The following is a 24,786-nucleotide window of genomic DNA, read 5'->3' as shown; positions in this document are numbered from 1 at the left end:
ACTGTAGTTCCTTGTGTTTAATGTAATTCAATGGCAATTTAAAGTCCAAACAGCAGGAGGTGCTATTTTACCTTTCTCTGTATCCAGTGCTGCTTGGTGCTCACCGGCTTTTTGCACAATGACCCTCCATTAACCTTGAGATATTGGTGGCACATAGCATTTTAACTACAGCATTGCTTGATTTCTGCAGAAGAACTGACCACACTCTGCTATAATTAACCCCCCCTGCCCCCCACCTACTGAGCATTGCTTTTCTAACCCTGTGTATCCTTGCTAGCAATTTAAAAGCCACTATCATTAGCACTATTGAGTACTGTTTTCACTACTCCCCCAATCATTGGGGGGGGGGAGGCTGTTTCACATACTGAAGCTGCAGACATTCAGTGGGCATGAACCAGACCCCCCCCCCCCAAATACAAAAGACACCCCTATGTCTGGTGCAGGGGGTTTCTGATCGAGATTTTGTAGGTAAGCACAGTGGATTAGGGTTTTTACTATCAGGCACCTATATGCTTGTTCTTATGAGATGTATAGTTACTGACCATTGTTTACTTCATTCATGTTTACATGTAAAGATTGTAACTACTTAACTGTACCATACAGATTTGGATATCACTTTTTTTCTGTAATAAAGCAATGATTGTATCTTTAAAGTGTGGTGTTTATGACTGTATATGACAATTTCTGTTAAAGGGCACATAAGGACCTTTTTATTTTGTTATGTTACATGTTCCCATATGTGTATTGTTTTAATTTTTAATTTTACATTTTGACTACTTTTTAAAACTTTTAAATTGTATTATCAAGATGGTTTCCCATGTACCCGCATGGACCTCTCAGAACTACATTTCCCATCATCCCCCTGCTCACATATGTAAATGAGATGGATTTATTACTGAGCAGGAGGATGATGGGAAATGTAGTTCTGAGAGGTCCGTGCGGGTACATGGGAAGCCATCTTGAGGCAGGGAATGCAATTTAAAAGTGGTCAAAATGTAAAAAAAAAATAATAATTAAACAATACACACACCTTACGTCAACAGTTGTAGCAACACATGGGGAACATGTAACACAATAAAATAAAAAGGTTCTTATGTGCCCTTTAACCCTAACACAACAACGGCTGTTAATGTTTAGCAATACAGATATTGACATAGCAATACTGACAATTATTGGATATTGTTAAAAGACAGTATTCATTATCTATTGACGACATACAAGAAGCCGTTACCTGTTTTTATTTGAAGTCTTGTTACACAGACATTGCTTAACAAATTAAATCATTTATGACTGCCAAGTCTGTTTAGCACTAAAAATAAAAGCAAATACTAAAAAATCAAACCCTAAGGCATGCTGCACAACAAATGTAAGCATAACAAATGTACCATCTTTTTCTTACATTCTTTTAGTGTCTTTAAAAATATATATATTGTTGATTGGTGTTTTTAATAGCTGGGTTTGAAATGGGTCCAAACCCCATGAAGTCAATAGTGCAGAGCCCAGGCAATACAGAGCCACCTTTATCCTGTTTACAATAAATCCTACTGAGTTACAATGCTATTAACGCACATAAGCGAAACATTATATCCACTGCTTGCGTTTCAGTAACAAAAAGCAATAGCATTGCCATCCCTTGCTAAACATTGCAATGTCCTCAGTACATTCCTTTTAAAGTGTTCCAAGTAAAGATTTTTCTAACAGATGAAACAGATGTGCTTTAAATTTGAGTGTTGGATGATCAGAAATGCGTGTCCTTCGACAGCCCTGCGTTGCTGTAGGACTTCTCTTTCGGGTTGTAACCAGGTATGTTGTTCTCATGGTCTTTGTTTAAACCGTTCTGTGGCTCTTTATTGGTAGATGTTTCTGATTTCATTGAAAAGGCACCGTTATCGTGAAATTCCTGTCAAACAAAATAAGCTTCAGTAACAACAACCAAGACCTGTGCTATCTGCACGATCAGCTGCTGATTCATATATATTAGTCTGACAATAAAGAACGAAACACGAGATTGTGCAAGGCAGGACATTATGTGCTCATTGGACAGCTTCGAGCTCAGAGCTAAAGTCCTTAACAATAAATGCTTCTATTCATAAGTGCAATACACTTGCAGACGCAGCACTTCTCTATGTTGGGCTTACCATGCAGTCTGCATCGTGCTGAACCCCACACCAGCACATCTCTTTGTATTTCTCAGACCAGAAACAGAGCAGGTTGCAGACCGGACGTATCAGGACTGGGTTCACGTCTTCACCACGGTTAGGACCTAGCAAAAACATTCGCTTTATTAGGGGTGTGCAAAATCTTTTACATGCCAACCATGCCAGGCAAGCAGAGCTATCTACGGTGTACACTGGCGCTCTCTTTTCCAGTAAAAAAACACACGATCCTGTTGCATACCTGTTACTAAGGTTATCAGAAAGCCAGCGATCACAGTCGCAATCCAGCCCACAGCACTGTAGTAAAGGTAAGACATGCAGTACCAGGTATCTGCCAGCAGAGGTCTACAAAGAGAAGAAAGCTTATAATCAGAAAACATATCTATCGTAATTTAAAGAAATATGTGAAAAGCAGCAACAGCATGCATATATATATATATATATATATATATATATATATATATATATATATATATATATCCCACAGATTTTTGCTTTTTTGTGAGGAATGTTATGTACATAATTAGTTATCTCTTATAAAAGTTTTCAATAGTAAAAGCATAGAAAAGCGGAGTGAAAACACGATAACACGATAGACATAAAAAAATATTATTAATTATTAATTATGAATCAGTCATTTAGCAGACGCTTTTATCCAAAGCGACTGACAGAGACTAGGGGGTGAACTATGCATCAACAACTGCTGCAGAGTCACTTATAGGACCTCGGTTTAACGTGTCATCTGAAGGATGGCAAACCCTGGTAAATGCATAGTATTACCATAGAACAATTATGGAAAATTGCAAAATTTACCATGCAACTTTTAGAAGGGATCTGAATGCATAAATAGAGATTAAACAGTACAGTAGTCAAGCCTGCTGATTCTTCCAAAAAAAAGTGTGATGTTCAGAATCTCTGTTAATGCTGGTAATACATGAGACTGACCTCTCTGAGGCTAGGGTGGGTGCCGATGTGCTTATGATGTCTGTGGTGTTCAGTGGGAGGCAGCTGTTGGTGCTGAGTGGCAAGGGAAATGCTTTGTCAGGACCCGCTGGGTAAACGAATCCTCCAATTCCCACCCAGAAAGACATGGCAATTCCCATCGCCAGGCCCCCAGCAGCCCCCTGGAAAGATTAAACAGGCACGTCAGGATATCAGTGACAACCATGGGGCTTGACTAGATCAAGGAAAGAATCAACAGAAACATTAACATCATGAGCTTTTCAAGCCATTTCTATTGGCTTTGATTTTAGGGTTAAGGTTAGGGTCAGGGTCAGGGTTAGGGTTATAAAAGATTAAAGTTAATGTTGTAAAACTGACTCACCTTCCAATTTGTCCATGGAAACAAGATGCCCAGAGAGAAAAGTCCCAGCATAGGGCCCCCACACATCCCGTGAATGCTCAGTGCAGCCTGGGAGGAATGTTCAGCACAGCGTTAAAGAAGGCATGCTAACAACTTATTCAAATGTGTCTGAGAAGTGCCCCTCTGCTCACAACGTCATCCCAAAGCGTATCACTTACCTGCACAACTCCACCCATCTGTGATGCAGCTACTGCCATTGAGGTGCAGGCCACCCCAAACACTATACCTGGGAGATTAAACAAGACAACAACGAGCTGGTAACCCTTTCAAATGCACCACACACCACCCCGTTCACGTGTTCTGACCTGAGGTTTAATCCAGAGCCTCCCAAACCCAATGCAATTCACATTAATAAATATGGAATAGATGCTTGATTCAGGTGCAGAGCTGTACTCACACAGTCCCTTGCTGATCCACGTGCCCAGTCTGTCAGAGAGATTCTTAAAGCAATTCTTCACTAAATCTTCATAGGTCACGGTTGCGAGTGCATTGATGCTGGCTGCTACAGTGCTGTGGAAATATCAGTTGCATTTTTAGCAATGCAGTACCTGGTTTGTCACAGTAGCATGCTTTGCAAGTGTCAAAGTACTGACAACGTAGGTTATCTACAGCCAACGGGTCTGCCACAGCAGGTAGAAGAAAGTTATCTCCTCATAACTATGCATGGGGAGTGCATCCACTTCCCTATGGGGAAGTATCTCATTGCTTGTATATTTGATAACATGCTGCAGTAGAGCCATTGCTATCATACAACATTACAGTACAGCAGGCATGCATACCTTAGTGTGCCACTAAAAGCACAGGCAACAAACAGCCCTGGAAGTCCAGGGAGGCTGCCCAGTATGTCCATGACAAAGTATGGCATGAGCTTTAATGAAAAAAAAGAAGGAAAAAAAAGAAAGGCCGTATGTTTAGCACAAGCTTTCTCCAAATGATTAAGAGCATTTCGGTCTTATTATAAACCGCAAGCCACTGCACTGTACTGTACCTGATCAGGAGCCGACACAAACCCAGCAGTCCAGGGATCACAGTTTCTGTAGTAGGCAAACATCAGGAGCCCTGAAAACACTGCACAGCCCAGGATCACCCACAGTCCAATGAGATTGAAATAGAGTGCACTGAGAAACAGAACAAAACCAGGGCGCGTCAGATGCACGCTGACTGTACACACTGCACGACCACCGTGTGATAAGCAGACATTTAGACTGCATTGTCTATTTCTGTACGTTGACGATTCACGTTCATTGACTTTGTTATAAATTTTTCTCTAAAAATAAGAAAGGCCATCCTTTTATTCCCTGTTTGATTTTAATAAGTCAAACTCAACCTGGACAAACACTCATTAAGTTTTACAAAAGGACACCGAGGCTTTTTTACTGCAGTTATTTAGAGGTTTATCGCTTACAGTTTAGCATGCTTCTCTGATTTGCATGAGATGCACCGTTGGATGGTGGACTGGTTGACCCCATAGATTCCCAGCCAAGTGAAGGTTCCCCCAACGGTTATTGTCCAAAAAGTGTGCCGTCTTAAAGGATCTGGATCAAAACTGATAACAGTAACTTGTTAAATACACAGTATGCCTCTCTAAAAACACATAAATAGTACATCTGGCCCCTAATTACTGTGTATTTAGATAGTAGTTAGTACAGTAAATACATGTGTGCTTACACATCATTACAATGTTATTAAGCAGATACTATGTATTTAGTGTGTAAATCTTTTTACATGATATAATGGTAAATCGAACCCTAACCCTTTTCTGATACAATTGTGTACTTACATATATTGTGTAAAAAATGTACACATTAAGTACTTTGTAACTATGTATAATAACATTGCAATTATGTGTAAGTACATATGTAAATAAACAGTAATTAGAGACACTTAATGTAAAGTGTTACCAAAGTAAAACCATGCAAATTTCAAAGGGACAGTGGGTCCACTAGGATAGCTGGACACTAGCTACTCAGCAATCGGCTAAAGAATGTTTCTAGATTTGAAGTTATCAAGAAGTTTTACAAAGAGAAGGCATTCGGTTTGAGACGTGTCGTGTTGTCATGTCTCTTACTCAAAGACCAGCAGCCTGGACCCTGCTTCCGCTTTCTCCCATGCACTGGTCACCCCTCCATTAACAATGGTTCCTTGAATTAGGACCGTCAGGAACCCCAGCACCATCACAACCATCTGAAAGGCATCTGTCCACACCACTGCTTTCAGCCCACCCTGAAAAACAATACACCATCAGTGCTAGCTGGCATTACTGACGCCTCGTCCTAGCAATGAGACAAGGCCTCCTTTCAAACAAGCACCCACTGTCAAGAGTCAATAAAGGACTTAACATAACGGTAACCAGAAAGGGTCCATTGAACTTCCATTGATACTACATTGCACAGCTATGCCTAATTGCATTGCTCAGAATGGTTAGGAAGAGACAGATTAGCACTGTTAAGCTTGTTTTGTCTGTCTGATAACTCCAGTAAAGTATTGATTAAACTTTACACTGCCATACTTACCAGTGTGCAGTAAAAGGTGCAGACAATACCAGTCGCAAATACGGAGCCCCACAAATTGAAGCCAGTCACTGTAAGAAACAAAGAAAGAAAGGTATGAAATAATGCCAAAAGAGTGTGTACATTATTGTGAGGCATTGTGAAAGTCGCTGGGCTGTGAAGGTGATTTTGAACTGTCTATATGGCACACCACGAGACAGTATCGGAAAAGCAATTGAGTCGATTCAATTCCTGGCCTTCAGTTGTCTGTGTATCACAGCGGAAAGTGGGTTACAGCACATTGATCAGTTCAGTGTTTCTTGTGATTTAAAGCAGGGGCCCTATATTTCGACATGACTATGATGTCATAGAGAAGAGCTGCCTCAAAGGTTTTATTTTAACAGCCAAATGAATTAAGTGTTCATGAAAGACACCAGATTACCAGGCTGAAAAATATATTTGTCTAATTTGTGCCTCCATGACAATACAATCCCTAGCTACAGTAAAGCCAACACAAATGACAAACAATACTCCTGATCCCTAGGGAAAATAGGATATATTTCACAGAGGTCCACAAAGAAAATATCCATTGCCATTACCCAATACCAGTGCCTTGTCTTCTAAAATAGTTATTTTGCTTACCCTGATTGAGAGCGAGAGCGGGAGCGTACACCACAACTCCTGTATAGACAATCTGCAAGCAGAACCACACGCACAGTTTAATGGAGGGTCATTGTGGGCACACATGCATCAGTGTAAATTAAAAAAATGAATACATCTGAAATACCTACCGTTTGTATGATGTAGATGAGGGTAGCAGCAATGCGAACTGTCTTATTGAACCGCAGCTCCAAGTACTTAAAAAAAAAACAACAAAAAAACAAAAAAAAAACAGGTGTACATGAAGTTTATGGAATGAAGCTCATGAATATATTACACATGTGTGTATATGTTGGAGCTCCATTTATTAAGTAAAGCATCACATTACGGGAAATGACATATTTGAGATCTGTGCTTCTCAACCAAAGCGTTTGCGTGACACTTTATAAAGCGAAGCATTTGAAAGCTGCAGTTACCTCATAGGTGCTGGTAATCCCAGACCTGTAGAAAACAGGAACGAAGAGCTCAGCTGTGAAAAGCACGACCATGGAATAGGAAAACCCAAAGAGGACAAAGGCCCCCCCGAAACGGTACACCTCAGAGGGGGTCCCCAGCACGGTCACTGCTGACATGAAGCTGGCGGTGAGGGACAGGGCCACTGGTACGCAGCTCATCTGCTTCCCTCCTACCAGGAACTCCCTGGAGGAGGCCTTCTTCCTCTCCTTCACTGCAAAGAAGATCCCAATCCCAGAGGAGACCACGAACAGGGCTGCAAACACCACATAATCCCAAGTGCTGAAGACACCCACCCCAGGACTGACAAACTCCGGCATCTCACAATGTGATGGCTTCACAACTGCAGCCTGGTGCAAGACAAACAAGACTAGCCAGAGTGCAGCTTCTCCTCACCTCAGTGCAAAGTAGAAAGGGCACACCGCACCTAGAAACGTCTACAGATTGTCTGCATACTTTGCCAAAATCTGACCTGCCAATCTAATCTAAACTGGAAACGATCAAAAGAAGGCAGTTGCTTTAAATAGCAGCTCAATGCCCCAATTACAATGCATAAGGTATTGATAGTTATAGTATGGTATGGAAAGTGTGATTATGTGATAGGCTGCTTGCTGAGATATCTTTCTTCCTCACTTTTCCACACTTCATTAATGATTACACTCAATGGGAAGGGTCTGTGTTTTTTTAATTTTTTTAGATGGATTATGTTTGTGCTTCAAATAGGTAAAGGCTATTGATTGTCAAATGTGCACTTGAAAGCCTAGATTTTATTGTTTTCATTTCACTGGATATTTTATAGCAGCTATATACTGTAGATTTCCCCATGTCATGCTTCTATACTCATTGCAGAAGAATGTGGGGGTTATGTACAGAAGAGACAGCAAAACCCATTCCTGGTTCAAATAAAATAAAAAAAAATAACCAACACAGTTAAACTAATAATGGGTAAGTCACAACTGGTTAATTATTCTTCACCAGAACCCATTTCAAAACTGTTGAATGCAGACAACGTGGACTTTGTTTGCTATGGACTTTGTTTGCTATTCTCTGAACAAGCCAATTACCAGTCGGGTCAATGTGTGAGACACTGAATCAAGGGGTTAAGTGCAGTCACAGCTCCCCCTCCCCAGCCTGTAAAATAAAATCAAGGCTTCAATAAATAGAACATCTATTATCTGGTTCTGTCTCCACTGCTTCTGTAACAGTTGTGTGATTCACTAATACTTGGGGTTGGTTTCATACACTTTAAGTATTACATTTAACTACAGCACTTCAGGATTCATTTTACCTTAATTATGGTAGTGACTTGAATGTGCTGAGCTGCTTTTACAACACCCTTAAACTCAAGGAACACTTAAAGGGAAAACTATGGCCCTCTGTTCCCAGAGCACAGTTTCTTTGTTTTGTTTTGTTTTTATGAAGGCAATAAATCTGCTATCTTTAATTACTGGGATGTGGCAGGATGGCTTGCAGTGGTGACGACACGGACCAGGAAGTAACTGAACCCACACAATGGATGGGTGGGTGAAGCTGAACACAACAGCAGTCAGCGTATTTAATAAATCAAATAAACAAAACATTTAAACAAACAACAAAACACAAAACAAAAAGGCGCGATGGCCAAACAAACAGAAACAAGTATATTTTTAAATATATAACAATTGTTCATTATATTCTCCTCGCTCTCTCTCTCTCCGCTCTCCCGTACTCTCCTCTCTACACTCAACCACCCCGCAGCACGGACAGCTGCAGGTTCTTATACTCTGGCCGAGGGGTTAACTAGCTGTTAATTATCTTATTACCCCTCGGCCACAGTCTGCACAAGTTTGGTAAGAATGCGTGACTGTCAGCTAGTTAAATAATCAGTAGCTGATCAGCCACGCATCCTCACAGGTTTTAAATTATAAATAACAATAACAAAAGACACAGCGCTTTTATCCGCGCTGCAAACAAAAATACAAATAATAATAAATAGGGGCGGGACACTCCGCCACATGGGGATATAAAGATCTCCTAATACATTTGTTGGTCAATGCGCCTCTAAAGATTTCATGGATCAACCATCGAGATCGCAGAACGGGGGCCGGCTCATTCCTTTTCCATAGAAATTCATGCATATGGTGTCGTTCTTGACTTGCTGGAGCTAACCCAATGGGGGTGTATTAAACAGCTTTACAGGGACCAAACTATTGAAACATTTCCATGGAATCTTTGCACCAGAGATGTCATAAGCATTGATCATGTGACTTTGTGAATTTCCAAGCTGCTGCAAGAATGTATTTACTTGAGCAGCATGACAGCACAGCAAACCATGTGACCACTGACATTAAAAACTTTTATAATTTGCATTTTTTAATACAAACGAAACATTTATAAAGTTCTGTTAAACTTTTTTTTTACCTACATTTTTTGGGGGGAAAATACTGATTTCACATTTGATGAATTTCACATTATAGCTGATTTAAAAATGCAAACAAGACATTCATTTCTACAAATTTGCAGGACTATCTCTTTCAAGGTGAAGGTTTCAAAATGTTACCTTTCATAACAACCAAAACCATTTGGTTCCAATTAAGATCCACCTAACTTGTTCACTAAAACAGCAGACCAGGTTTATTGACATCAAATTAAATATTTCTTAATTCAGAGAAGGAAATACATTTATATAGCTGTAACCTTCATAAAAGTGATAAGTATGGTATTCAATCAACTGAACACTTCCATTAGAATGAAACTTAAAGTCTAGCTTGGTATTGTTTTTTGTTTGTCACTTTTTTCCTCATAAAACCTTGAGGTCAGATTATGTTGAATTTAAAATAAAAATGTTAGTTAGAAGTTAGTTTTCTTTTTTCCTTCATGCATCTGTCAGTATAAATAATTATTGTGATTCCCATTGTAGATTTCAACAACAATATTTTATTCAATACAGTCAAACAGCTGGGTATTTCCCTAAGCACAGGTCATAACAGAATCAAAGATCGAATACACATGTGCACACTGTTGTACCATTTCTTAACCAATCAGAAAAGATATTCCCCATTAATCACCTTTCTTAACCAACCAGAAAAGACAATGACATACTGATGCAAGTTTTACATGCCTCCTATGAACCAATAATATTACTGATCACATGGGTCCACTTTCGTTTTATTACCTTAAGTGATTGTAACATTAGTTTCTTAAAGTGCATGTTTCTCCAACAGATTGCAATACACTTTGGAATTCTTACCACCTTTAAGATTTGCTTTATATAAATCAGATGCAGGCTCTGTTCGTAATGCTAATGAACTGGTGAATGTTCTGTCATCAGGCTGAATAGTGTATTGCATAATTAGTGCTTGAATTCTGTAAAAACAACTGCATTTAGCAGCATGTTAGAGTGGACTAGCCTTTTGGGGACGGTGTCGTACAGCCTTAACAGCTTTTCAATCATTTCTCAGGCTGACACAGAAGCGCACCTATATTAGGGTTTACCATGGTAATTTTGCACAGTCAATATGCAGTTTAGCAGGTTACCAGTTTTAGCTTTACCGTACCTCTCTGTTCTTGCCTAGGCATTTACCGTTTGAGGGGCAATTGCATTTGGTACACTGCTTCTCCCAAAAAACGTCTCCATACACCATTTCCCTCCCCTCTTGGAAATGAATTTCCGTTACATCAAAAGCAAGAATCTTCCTTTCCAGCAGGCAATCAGCACAGTACAGGAGCAGTGGATGGATTGCATTGTGGAGCTCTGATTCAAGGTGTGGCTTAGAACGTTTTGAACAACCTTTTGTAAACAATAAAGTTATGTATAATTGTTAGTTTTCTTTACATATATTTATAAAACCCTTGTTTAAAACTTTCTGAGGAAAGAAAGTGGCAATATTTGCGTCTTCGGTTCCAGACATTTACAAGGTAAGTTTGATAGAAATTCTTATGATAATTATCCAGTTTTAACAATCCCAGACAAGAGAGGGGTCCAGGTAACATTACTGGGTATATGCCAGCTAATGCATCTCATGAAAATGTATTTTTACAGGTAAAGCATTTTCCAAGTTCCTTCTGAGAAATACAACAATGGAAACTGTTGCATCATCCTGGCAAAGTCTTGCATCCTAATAAATGATTTCACTTTGTGAAATGGCTGGGAGTTTGATACAATCCAGTTGTTGCTGATTATGTAGTTTCTTATTTCACCCTGAAACTGAATACAGTGCCAAGGTCAGTTTCCTTGACATCACTCATAGTTTCCTTGACATCACTCCATTTCAAATCATCCATTTCAAATCATGCAGTACATCAATAATACATCATCTTCTGGCAGCAATGACACAACTCGTAAACTTTACAGTAACCCCTATCAAAGTTGGGGCACAAGGATCTGCACCATATGTAACAGGCAGTGTTGATACACTGCTGTTACGGATTCTGTCCCCTGTCGGCAAGCTGAGATGAGGTTAAAAGTTCTAAAACCAGTGCAGCGCAGGGTTGCACACACACCTCTGACTATCTAGGGTCTTTTATCCAGGAGCAAATAAACAATTCAATATGGAATCTCACCTTCTAGATGTGCAAACCTAAAAAAATGGGACTGGGGGGTGGGTTGGTGGGGGGGGGGGGATGTGCTAAAGGCAACTGAACAGTATATGCTAAATGCAACACATAGCAAAACCCATACTCATAGATAGTGAGTTCAGTTGTGTTTTATGAGGTTTGGGTTGTACTGGCTTACTTAACTCCAGTGATTTGATTTGCTCTGCTCAGGATCAGACTGTCTCCAACTGATTTATCAGGTTTGTAAAAGGAGCTATTTATTAAAGAAAGTTAACAGAGACAACATGCGTATTTACATTGGACAAGTTGCCGGACTGTATTTATGATTCTTGGTGCGATTTCGGATGGTTTTGTATCACTTAAAATACATTACTACTGCAAATGTCTGAAAAGCTGATGGCATTCCACAGAAATCCCTGGCTGGCTGTAATACTACAGAAGGGAATCTCTACAGATTGGAACTCATGCTTATTTTCACAACTGGAAACAGGCGCAGTTCCAATAATCAATACTAGTCTCCTGTAAAGAGCCAGAGCAATTTCAATACTCAACAGAAGCGACGACACACAAGCACACAATAAACCAGTAAAAAAAAGGTTTGTATGTAATCAGACCACTAAAATTCTAAAATGGCTGATTTGTATTTGGGTTAGCTCAATAATGCTTTCTCTGTACCACATAAGACCCTGGTTGGTAAAATCCTCTGGGCTGCCAGGTCTCCATTACACAGGAAATTGCACAAATCAGAAGGCGAGACTCTGTGTTTCAGGCTGGGGAGGAGGCATGGATGTTTACACGGGTATGTCTTACACATAACAAAGAGGGAGATGGGGCAACATTGCTGCAAAGTTTCACATTCTACTTGAAAAATCACTGTGTGTGTAACTGATAGAGCTGATTCGATACAGTCGTTTAGATCATCACCGCCATTCCTTAGATTTCTATGATGGTGAGACCGAATTAATCCGAGTCAACAATCTCCCTGTGAGGGTGCGGTATAATCGGAGCAGAGTGCCCCGTAATTGATGGTTTGGCAGTTCATTCCAGGGTCAGTCGGAAGCCGGCCATGCAGGAAGGAGGCGGGGCCGTGATACCAGAAGTCATTGCCTTAATGCGGTATGCGATGTGTCAGTCACGAATTGGAGGAGACGTGACTGGCCGCGCCACCAAAAGAGGGCGTGGCGAAGGGTATTTAGGGGGAAGTGGCCCCAGCAGTCTGTTCCTTTTGATGTGGTTACCACTAGGACCGAGAAAGGAAGTGATCAATTTGTAAATCGTGAGTGATGTGTTTTGTTTGTTTTGTGTAATTGTGTATATTTGTCTTTGCCAGACGGCTCATACGAATCCGGGAGCTGCCGCTTCAAGCCAGCGATAAACCCGGACTGCACTGCACCTGTGATCAAACAAACACCACTGACCACACCTGCACCTACAGCACTCACTGTCCAGAGATGTATCTGCGTTGTGTGTCTGTGTTTTTGTATTATTATTTGAGGACTGCAACCCCTTGGTTTACACGCTGGCAATACCCATAGCTGGGTAAAGCCAGCACTATTATTTCAATGGTCAAGCCGACCACTAAAGAAAATAAAAGAACTTGAACCGTGAACTTTGTGTTTGTCGTTTTTCTGGAGCACCTGCATCACCCCTACACCTACGCACTGCAACCCAGACATTCACAGATGTGGTACTAGAACAGGCCTGCTCTCGTTTCTGATCAACAATCCCAACTCATTCTGAGATGTAGAACACAGCGTTGATGAAGAGCCTTTGCTGAAATGTAATTAGACTTGTATCCTTTCCAGTGCACATGTTAACCTGCATTGGATGTGACACGATTAACTGCAGCTTGAGAGCCCTTGGTACCTAATGGCAGCTCCCTGTATTGAATCTGACAGTTGGAATATCCCAGAACAGTTACAGCACGGACGTGTCTCTCTTTCTCCACTTACATTTAAACACAGAAATGGCGTCAGTATTATTTAACAAATGTAAGATTCAATTACATTCAAATATTACTGAATTAGATTAGACTCCAGGGCCCAGAATATTATGTTCAACTTCTGCGTAGGGATACAACGCGCCTACTTTGTGTACCAACCTGGGGGCACTGTGTTCTTTAGGATTTACCAGGCTACGCTTCATAATGATGTCCCTTGTGCAAAATATCAAATTGGCTGTATTTCAGGCACAGTTCATTAGATAGAGCCCCTATACTGTCACTAGCTTAGGCATGCCAATGGACTTTGGACTTGTAGAAGCATAATCCTGGAAGCGGGTTTCTTAATATTGCGTATTAAATATTAAAATGAGTGAAATCAATAATTTTTTCCTGACTGTGCCATTCTAGTACCGTGCCAACTATTAACGCACAAAAAGTGTTTCGAGAGTCAGCCTGCCAAATAAACTGTCTCTCAGCGCATGTGGAAAGAATGTGTTAACCTAATGCTGAATTAAGAGAAGGGGAGCTGTATGACTTTCTCAGCAAAAATCTGAAAGGATTAACAATTAAATCACAAGAGTAAGAAGAAATCGGCAGAATCAATCATCATTAATGATCATTTTTAATCGTTGTTGTTTCCTTAACCGTTGCAAAGCAGTGTTTCTTTCATGGTATATAGTGGGTGTTCTAGAATAGTTACCTACATATGTTTCAGACAGCCTGACCTGTTACACATGTAAGGCAATCTGGTTATATACTGGATCAACTGTGAAGTTAATTATAAAGATCAGAAGCAATACAAACGAACAGCAGACCTTGCTGGCTTTACATCTTCTGTTGTAGCCTATCGCCTCCCTTGAAGCCCAGACACAATGATTTGTTTTATGACTACCCAATGACCTTCAGTGGCAAATAAGTGGTGCCATCAGAAGTATTGTACAATGAGTGTTTTCTTCACTATGAAGTACAGGTAATATATTGGTTTTCCTATAGTATTTATTTATCAAAGATGCAGTGAAAGGGCAAGGCACAGGTGAAATTATACCTTTAAATGTAGATGGTTTTAAAAAATGTGATTAAAAACAAAATTACAGATGCATGGCTTCACTGAAACCATTCAAGACATTAAAGGCCAAAAGAATGAACAATTGTAATAAAATGAAATGTGGTTCATGAAATATTGTTTTGGGTGTAGTTGGTTTCAAGGTGAGGGTTACGTCCCATGTTTCTTGTTCTTCTTACTTAATGCTGCCATATGGACAAATAAAAATGTCTTCAAAGGCATGGCTGCCACATACTAGATTGTAGCACAGCAAGCAGAATGCTTAGGTTTCCAAAAAGGAGGCAATTATTTCAACAGGAAACCTGGAAAATTTAAAAAGGGACTGGGTTGGAAAAAAAACTATTTTTACACGTCCTCTGACATTTATTTTGATGGATTTGGAAACAGAAGACACACAAAATGTGCACTGGCTGTGCCTGCTAGTGGTCACAAAGTACAAAACATATTTATTCTCAGAAGCGCTAACCTCAGAGGAGACTCGATGCACAACACAGAGCAAACTTTTTTAAAATACGCCTTTTCCTCTTTGCAGCTTTGCTGATAAAAGCCTACACTCAAGCGTGTGTCAGTTTTTTTATATAATTTTGTCCAACCACATTATTAGAGATCACAACCCTATGTGTTGGAAAATGGCCAGCCCTAAGCCTAATGCATGCTACAAATAATGATAGAAGAAAAGCTACCTTTTGTACAGCGGTTAAGTCACTAAGATGGGGATCACACTGAAGACTGTTATCGGCCAGGTTCTAACAGTGTACACAGAAGCCATGCTGATGATGCACTGATAAGACTGAGGAAGCTTTGACTGCTTGACCTGTTTTAATGGATCAATGGCCTTTCAGCTGTTGAGCACCAGCCTTGTGGAACACACTCTTAAGATAAAATAGCAAAGCAGATCTAAAACCATGCTCAAACCCTTGTTATACAGTGAGACAAGTGGCTTTGAAGTGTATATAGGCTTGTGGCAGGATGACAGAGGTTTGAGGCTCAGAGACAGTGAAAAGGGCGAAATAATGATCTTTATTAAACAAAACATAATCAAATAAATAGGCACAAGGGCCAACAAAAAGGTTCAAATACAAATAATACACGTGACAACTTACAAAATAAATGGTCAGGTTCCAAGGCTTTTCAAACAAAACACTCCCTCCTTCCAAACACAAAACTCCCCAAAACCCAGCACTCCCAAACAGAAAAAAACACCTCCACACAAAGGGTTTCACCTGCCCTTTATACTCTGTGGCTGGAGCCCAATCAACTAATAATTAACAATTAAGCACTTAAGGCTCCAGCCACATTCTCACATCTATTTTCACAGGGAGGAACTTAACCCCTTCCCTGCTGATCCAAACCAAAACAAATCACAAAAAACATAAAGAAAACAGTAAAACTAACAACAATAACAAACACAAATTTATAGGGGCGAGCTAGCACCCCATCACAAGGCTCCATATGTATAGATACGACATTCTGTATATGTACTTGAGCCTATAGCACACCGTCAATACAAGAACATTGCTTGCTCCTATTTTTTCAATTCATGGATCACATCAGTATCAGGTTTGGTTCAGACGATATCAGCTTTTGGAGTCTTAAGCCGCTATATTTTTGGAGTGTGTTTCCAAACCCTTGTAATATACTTTTTATATTTTGTTGAGACTGACGTCTCTTTGCTTTGGCACGGAACCCCGCATGAGAATATCAGCATATGGAATATATTAGCTTTCGAAGCAGACAAAGCGACGAGAAGAAAATAGGATCCCTAGGAACCTTCCAGGCTGCAGGTTACACAGCAGGCAGGGCATGGGGAGGGAGGCAGGTCTAATATGCTCCCAGTACTGCTGCTCCAGGTCTTGCAAAATGCTAAATTACTGACAAATTAGGAAACCTAGTTAAAGCACCGGCGATGTTGGTAGGACCACTTTTATTTAAGTGGCATTAACTACACTGCAATTACTGTCCACACCGGTTCACAATTGTTTTATACTTCACAGGTGGTAGCTAGGGCTGCGTGAAGAATATGGGTTAGAATATGGGTTAGTATTTAGAGGCTTAGAGGGAGTGATGATGGCCTGCAGGCCAGGAGTGCTTGTTTTGAACTGTTAGTGGCCTGTTGGCCAGGTAAGGTTTGAGCTGTTAATGGCCTGTGGGCCAGGGCAAAGGATGGGGTCCAGACTTTATACCGCAAGAATGTCGTATGGCGGAAGTCAGCCTCATGGGCCCCCGGGACCCTCTTAAAAACACGGAAAGGTTCATAACCTGGAAAGAAGAAGGAAAGAGAACCCCTGTCTCCAGGAGCCGCCCTCAAAGAGGTGAGGCGAGTCCTCCAAGGCCAGGCACTGGAGTGCACCCGCAGGGGTATCTGAAAGATAGAGTTTGTTAATATTTGGACTTTAGTATTTAAAGATTGTAGATGACTACAGCTCTTACTGGTACAGTGAGAGAAAAAAAAACAATGGAGTCTCTTGGTGAGACAAGAAATAGCGCATGAGCTGTGAAAGAACCCCCTTTGAACGAAGGCCGGGGAAGTGAGACTCACTAACCCCCCAAAAGGATGGACCACCAGCTCCCCGCAAGAACCGCGTCTGTAAAGAAGGCCGGGGAAGTGAGACTCACTAACCCCCCAAAAGGATGGACCACCAGCTCCCCGCAAGAACCGCGTCTGTAAAGACAAACTTTGGAGATAAGTGAAGAAAGGTGAGTTGCGAACCAGTGTCTTGTAATGACATTACGGGAACAATTGATAAACAGAGGATCTGGGGGACCGAAGGGTTTTTTGACAGATAGGAACCTCGACAAGGAAGAGTAGAGCATATATATATATATATATATATATATATATATATATATATATATATATATATATATATATATATATATATATATTTCTTTAATAAATACAATTAAAGACAGATGCTTATTGTTCCCTACAATATTTGTGCCCTAAATCTCCTCCAGCACCATCAGAAATGATTTATTAGGGAAAACAGTAGCACAGATTGCATTCTTTCAGACTGTCAAATAAAAGAAATAGATGATTTATTTTTAATTGGCAAATAATGTGTCGGTGTGATACATTTTTTGCGGTATTAAAAAAAAAAAAAAAAAACTACAGGGATGAAGTAAGGAGAAATGTATACTTCTTGTTTTTTTTTCTTTTCATTCTGAAATCCACTTGATTTGCAAAACAAATCTGAAATGTTCTTTTGACAGTTTTTTCCCTTCATCCCGCATGTGGCATGGAGACAGAGAGCCACAGCCAAACCAGCTTTATGGAACAGTTATTTTTTTATGTCATTTTTTCCACTCGTTTTTTTTTTAAATGCAGTGGTTTCTTTGGTCAACCGCTTTATGAGAAAAATTTCATAGCGTATATATCTGTTCAGCTTGGTCTAAAGAGCTAAAGATCACAGAATCTGACACTTCTAGGAGTGCATTGTAAATGTAGCTGTCTTATAAAAAGTGAGTTGTTATGAGAGCTCATCATCACAGAATCTTTCTTCAGTAGCCCAGTGTACCATATTAAAGTTTTTGCAAAAAGACTCTAAACTCTGGTTGCCATGTGGAACGAGGGTGATTCTCTTGTGGTAGTAACCTGATCTATGTACTAATAACAGTTCCTTCTGGGTAGTCAAGGTTTTCTCCAAATCTCCAAAAATCTTTTATTTTTTGGCAAGTCTGTGTTAAGGTGCTTTTACTATGAGCTGCCTGCCATAGGTAATGTAGGCTAGATCAGTAAAAGGGTCTTTATATGTGTAAGGAATGGCTAGTGCCGAGCTAAACTATGGTTCCCAGTGTGGTCTGTGGCTTGCATGCTCAGCAGTAAACACAAGCACATCAGACTCCATGTACAGACGCTGCAAGAGGCAATCTAGACACAAGAACATTGGCAACACAGCAGGAAATCCTTAACACAAAACTCAATGGAGAAGTAAAACAAAAATAATCAAATTACATTGAAATTCTGACCTGTTTCTCAACCTTAGAATGATTTAGATTTGAGTTCCAATGATTTTATATTATTATTATTATTATTATTATTATTATTATTATTATTATTAAAACCCATTTCCTCTTTCTGTCTAGGTTCCTGTGCTGAGGAGGCAGAACTGACAAGTTCGCATGAAATCACAATTTAATGAGCTGAAACTAGACCATGACTGGTTTGCTGTTAAAAAGCGAGACACATGAAAAACATTTTTTGGAAATGCTTTCCCTGTTGTAGGGGTTATATAAACCAAGTAAAATACAGGTGCCTAACTGTCAATTTATTTTTACATTTCATCTTTCGCCCTGATAGGCAACAGTATGATTAAGTGCTAGAATATTTATTTAAGGAAAGGAAAGGATAGGTGTACATTGGACAATGCTTTATCTGACCTAAATGATCAAAACTACATTTTGAATCAATAAAAGAAAAAAAAGAATGACATTGGTCAATTAAAAAATGATATAATTAGCAACTTCAATTAAGAACCCATCAATGAATGGGGTGCACATACAATCCTATGTGGCGTCATTAATCAGAAGCAAATTTCCTTGGGAAAAGTATTGCCAACCTCCGCAATAACCCAGAGGCTTCTCCAGGACCCATGCTCTCCCATGCTCTCTTCCGAGCCATATGGTTTCACTTCTTTTCATTAGTCTGTTTATGCAACATTCATTCATGCCATTCAGCAGCTGGTTTCATGCACTTCCAAACAGAATCTGGCTTTAACCTTTGCATCTAAAAAATGATTTTAACCACTTAATAATATAATGAGTATAAAACATGCGCCCGCTCTATGTTCTTGGAAGGGTTGTGTTTTAATATATCATTCTGATAATCAGGAGGCCTGACTGAATACCTTCGGGGCAAGCTTTCAAGTCAAGACTTTGAATAAAAAAACACACACAAAAGAGATTTTTCATTGCTGAAGTATTGTGCTTTCGTCATTCCTCCCCAGTGTCCCCTTTTCTTGATGGCTCTTGGTTCAGCCAGACAGTAAAGAAAAATGACAACCTGTGATCCAACCAACATTAACCACAGCTGACAGCCCTATGGAACAGCCTGCAAACCCACCTCTGACAACTTGATGGAATATATAAAATCTAAACGTAATTAGATGTGCCAAATAAGTTTAATTCCACATGTGTAACTGTTTAGCATGTGAGTACTTTTATTAACAGGTTGTTTTTATTTGCTGCATATTAAAAAAAAACACAAGTGAATAGTGGAAGGAACATAGGAGTCCAAAGGTGATAACAGCCAACATGATAACATTTATAGAAGTAAATTAATCCTCTTTCTTCTTTCCTGGAGAACCCCAGACCTCCTATATGAAAAAGATGGGAAAAGAGTCCAATGTAGGGGGTGAGGCATGATTACAAGAGACCACCAGAAGACAGAATACAACAGATCTATGTAATAGCTATGGTGACTACTCTTCCATTTCAAGAAGTTATCCAATCATATGACTCTTTCAATCATGACTGATTAGGACTAAGATGGTGGAATGTTGACACCTAGTGGAGACAAAAACTTTAAGTGAAACAAACTCATTTGAACACAACAATTCCTGGTACATTAGGTCCTTGTTCTTGTACAGAAACTGTTTATCAAAACAGCACGTCTCAGAATCTTGGTGGAGTTCCGAGCACCGCTGGAGTTCTAAATTATAGCTTGTGATTTCCTGCAATCAAGTCACGATTAAATAGAGAGATCTTCATATACAAAATTATGCATCGAAACAATTTGTTAAAAAAATACAGGATGTCTTTGGGGTGCAATCACCGCGGTAAATATACACACGACGTAATCAGAAAGACTTACAAAAAGGACACACACAGTCTACAATACATGCCAAAAAATTAAAATAATAAACAAAGCCAAAGACATCTTTCATCTTTCCTCACGTGAAAATTTTCAAACTTTTTCCAAATAATTTACCAATGAATTGCACATAATAACAATACCTTCTTGTTGCTTCAACTAAGCGGTTTCTTGCTAATTTTTTTTTACCATTGAAATGGTTTTATTCCTTTCGGAAAATTTGTCTTTGCTCTTGCACCGGTTGATATAGGGATCCAAGTATCTGCAGGCAGGGTGGTATCTGTGTATGCACTGCATTAACATTAATTGTTTTCTGAGGTAACTTTAGATTAGCAGGGTTACCTGAGGCACATGTGATGGTGGCACAACAGGTCAAACATATCTAGGCTATCTTGCAATGTGAAACAGGTCTTTTGCTTTTTAAAAAGGATGCCACTAACCCGGAACTCACTTAGTTATAAATTTGATTGATGGGCTGTTACTTTTCTAACACCGAAAAGCCCTTCAGTAGGCTATTAAGAAACATGTTATGGTTTTGTTTTTTAAATCAGCATGTGCAAAATGCATTACAATCTGTGGTTCTTAAGCAATTCCTCTGGAAATGAAGTTCATAAAGTCCTTTCACATTCCATCTGTGTATCCATGGTCCATTAAAGTCTTTTCCTGGGATTAAAGAAACCAATCAACCATGAGAATGAATGATGAGCAGTGCAGAGGTCATTCTATTTCCAGCGACTCCTTCGTGAATCAGCTCCCCATTTGCACATTACAGATTTGTTTTTGACTTTGAACCATGTGTTTTGCAATGAGTTGAGTGTACATCATATGAAGAGCAGATGGGGTTACTACATATCTCTTAAAAGTTACTGGCCTGTATCAGAGTATGAGTAGATCACACATTCTATAAAACATTATGGTCTGTGAGTCTATCCCTTCTATAGAGCTTTCTGTTTTATATCAACTGATGCTGTCCATGTAAATAACCCAGCAATCTAAAACAGCTCTCTCCTTGCAAAGAGCAGTAAGTGCAGTTCTGTGATATTGAATGAATTTCTTAAATGACCCCCTGCGGCTTTCACACCCCAAATCAACAATCTGTTTATATTACATGTATGCAATACATTTGTATAGCTTGCCTTTAGCAATAATATCACAGTCAAGAAGTACAAGATAGTTGCTTCTCCTGTCCTGTACAGTAGATACTCAGCCTGGCTCTCTTCTCTATCACTGAAGGAATCCTGTGCACCAGAACGTCCACTGTAGCTCTCCACTCTAGCTGGGAAATTGGACACTAAATACTTTCACTCCAAAAACCGGATTCCAGTTTTGGCTGGGAAAGCACAACTTCGAGAGGCAGCCTGCAATTATCCAGGCTAAATGACAAGGCAAATTGAAATCGATGGCGGTGAAAATCACAAACTACGTCTGTGTAATGGGCTGTTAGACAGGAAAAGCCATGTAGAACTCACATGAAATGGATCAGATTTATTATGTTTGAGAGACTGCAGGGTTTAGGATAGACTACCAGAGAGGAACTGGAAAAATAAATATTCCACCTATTTATTTACAGTACTTTTGGTGTGTGGCTACAGCCACTATTTATTTTGTATCTGCCTGTCTATTCTTCTATCTCATAACCACTTACTGTCTACATCATTGCTACCAGCTGTTTTCATGGTGATCTCTTGGATGCATGCACAAGAGGTTTAGTATTGCAATTAGGTCTTTACAGCTTGAGTGCCTCAAACCTCATGGTTCATTCAGTGAAGGGAAGCCCTACTAGTCTGATTATCATGGAATAAAGAGCTTGTTCATGAGCTGTGCAGCAATGATGTCATCATGCTATTGTCCCTCAGTCTGCATTCCACTGTCTCACTCAAAGCACATGCATGGCCCTTGCTAAGCCCAGAGGTTGAATCCCTACAGCACATGGTTTTCATTGGGAGGTTTTGAATCAATGTTGGTGTCCTGGACCAACCTTGCTTACCATTTCAGAGTTCAGAGTGGTAAGACTTTGGGTTCTCCTGGAACATTTTAATCGCTATGGAAACTTTGTATGCAGTCGTTACCTGAGCTGTACTGCACTAACCTGTTTTATTTTGCTGTAGTCAGGAAGTTAAAACCTCAAGAAGATCTTAATCCATATAATACTCTTGGCATTTGCTGCCCAACTGAACTGGTGTTCTAGACTTAAGGCACATGAACTGTCCATGAATTGGTCTTAATGATCCCTCAAGTGTGTTCATGGACTTAGTTAATGGTGTCCTTGGACATCTTCTTGAACAAAATGCTGGCAGATAAGATAATCTTATTTCATGAATTTATATATTTATGAGATGCATTAACATCTGTACTTATTGATGATTATATTTTTTCAGTTCGCGAATGTTTTCTACATTTCACCAAGGCTCAAGGTGAAGCAACTGTCTCTACTATCTGAGAATTGCTTAAAAGTTAGCTCCGAAGTGTTCCATATTTCTGGGATGGCTGCAGGTTGCACTTGTTAAGTGTTGTCACAGAACCCAACATTTCCAGAAGATAGGTCCATCATTTAGGAAAGGACCCAATGGAGACAAACCTTTCTCTCTTCCATACCACCAGTTACACATTCCGTCTGTAGGATTTCCTGTTGTCTGCATCCTAATTCACCTAAAAAAAAAATTCACAGAAGCAATGAGAAAACAGAATAAAATAATCTAGCTCCAGTCCCTTGCCAATACCAATGTTTAGTGCTGGCCAAACCCTAAAGCCCATACTGGATTGTCCCCTTAATGTACCAGCTAACAAAAAAAAAAAAAAATCTGCTTAACCGCATACCAGCAGTAAAATTGTGAAGAATTTTTCGTTTTACAGCTCCTGACTTCGCTACTGTGTAATCAAGCAGATCTAAATTCCTCTGTTAGGCTGTATTTAGGTTGAATAGTTTTCTAACAGCATCTGGTTGTAGCAGATAAATACTGGCTTTGTTGGTTTTTGGAAGGGGAACAAACATATTTTTGCTTTTAAGCAGTCCAAGGTCCCACACTAGCTCCTGGCTGCCAAGTCTTTTGGGGTCCTGCACTCACGAAGACAATGAATTACTGAAATAGACCAAACTCACTTAACAGTCTGGGTCAAAAGATAACATTTATTTATTTATGGGGTAGATAATTTGATTTAGCTTTTTCTTTTTGTCCTGTGACTGGTGAATGGTGTATTAATCTCTTTTGATTTTGCGGTTATAAGAAATTGGTAGATAAATAATATTACTCAAACATCAAAACTCACATTTTACACAAAAAGGTGTTTTCAGTAAGTTAGATAATCAAGAGCTATAAATCATCAGTGGATTCCGCATTAAGAACATTATGCTTAACTTAGTGGCAATATTTATCATAGTACAGCAGCCACAGCAGTTAGTCTAGATGTGGGGAGTAAATGATTCCGTTTCTGCCAAGTGGGCATTGTTTTTAAGATTTTTTACAGTTTGTTTGCAGTATTTGTAAACAAGAGCTCAAGTAAAGGACCAGGTTGAGCTGGCTTTAATTAAAGACTTGAAAACCGTGAAAATAAAATTAATAAAACTGCTTAATGAATCTTAAGAGGGAAGCTTTAAAAACATGAAGCCCTCAGTGCAGACATTCACCCCACCAGCCTAACCATGTGGTTCCTAATTACACACAGGCATGATAAACCGCCATTCTGCTCTCAATATGCCAGAAACTCGAAAGAAATAATAATAAACTTGTCATACCTTCCATATCCTGTTTGCTATTGAAGCAGCAAGTTGTAAGTGTAACACTTAGGCCATGAAACTAAACCGTCTGCCAGGTTCCTAATGCAGAGTTACATGTAGTGTGTCGGTAAGGCAAACACTTGCTTTGTTTATTTTAAAGTGATGAAAAATATCAATATTTACACTATTCTAACAGAAATGGGACTTTCCACGGTGAACTACATATTACGTGGCAATGGGTGCATTTAACAGAAATCTGAGATAACCGTGAAAATAAAATTCAGCCTTGAAACCATACAAATAGGTACCAATGATCTAATTTAGCCTCTGCAGAAAGGTTTTTAACTGAAAATTACAAACAAAAGAGGATTACTGCCTTGGCCGTTCTTTGTGTTCCGATAAAATCTTGCTCAAACCCACAAGACTCCCTCCAATTATATTCAACTAGAATATCCAGTTGTTATGACTTTTCATTTCAGCAGTTTTATCTGTAGGAGTCTCATCCATAGGCAACATATTTGTGAGCATCAGAAAACTCATTGGCAATATCCCAGTTAGTTCAATAATTACTGTAGCTTTCTTCTATTTAATATTTCT

General features: G+C 39.5%; 1 protein-coding gene across 1 annotated transcript; it reads right to left on the bottom strand.

Moving 5' to 3' along the window:
* Nucleotides 1–1,199: 1,199 nt before the first annotated feature.
* LOC117432016 (sodium-coupled monocarboxylate transporter 2-like) lies at nucleotides 1,200–7,593 on the bottom strand. The gene is made up of 15 exons (XM_034053389.3): nucleotides 7,085–7,593; nucleotides 6,800–6,865; nucleotides 6,651–6,702; nucleotides 6,033–6,100; nucleotides 5,588–5,742; nucleotides 4,925–5,065; nucleotides 4,508–4,637; nucleotides 4,299–4,387; nucleotides 3,917–4,029; nucleotides 3,678–3,745; nucleotides 3,481–3,567; nucleotides 3,102–3,280; nucleotides 2,398–2,501; nucleotides 2,139–2,263; nucleotides 1,200–1,900 (listed from the first exon to the last, which is right to left on the bottom strand). Exons 1-15 carry the CDS (start codon nucleotides 7,439–7,441, stop codon nucleotides 1,739–1,741), a joined length of 1,896 nt encoding a protein of 631 aa, XP_033909280.1. The 5' UTR covers nucleotides 7,442–7,593; the 3' UTR covers nucleotides 1,200–1,738.
* Nucleotides 7,594–24,786: the final 17,193 nt, after the last annotated feature.

Source organism: Acipenser ruthenus, chromosome 27 (assembly GCF_902713425.1).
Source record: "Acipenser ruthenus chromosome 27, fAciRut3.2 maternal haplotype, whole genome shotgun sequence".
Lineage (NCBI taxonomy): Eukaryota > Metazoa > Chordata > Actinopteri > Acipenseriformes > Acipenseridae > Acipenser > Acipenser ruthenus.
This window is presented reverse-complemented; position numbering and strand designations above follow the sequence as displayed.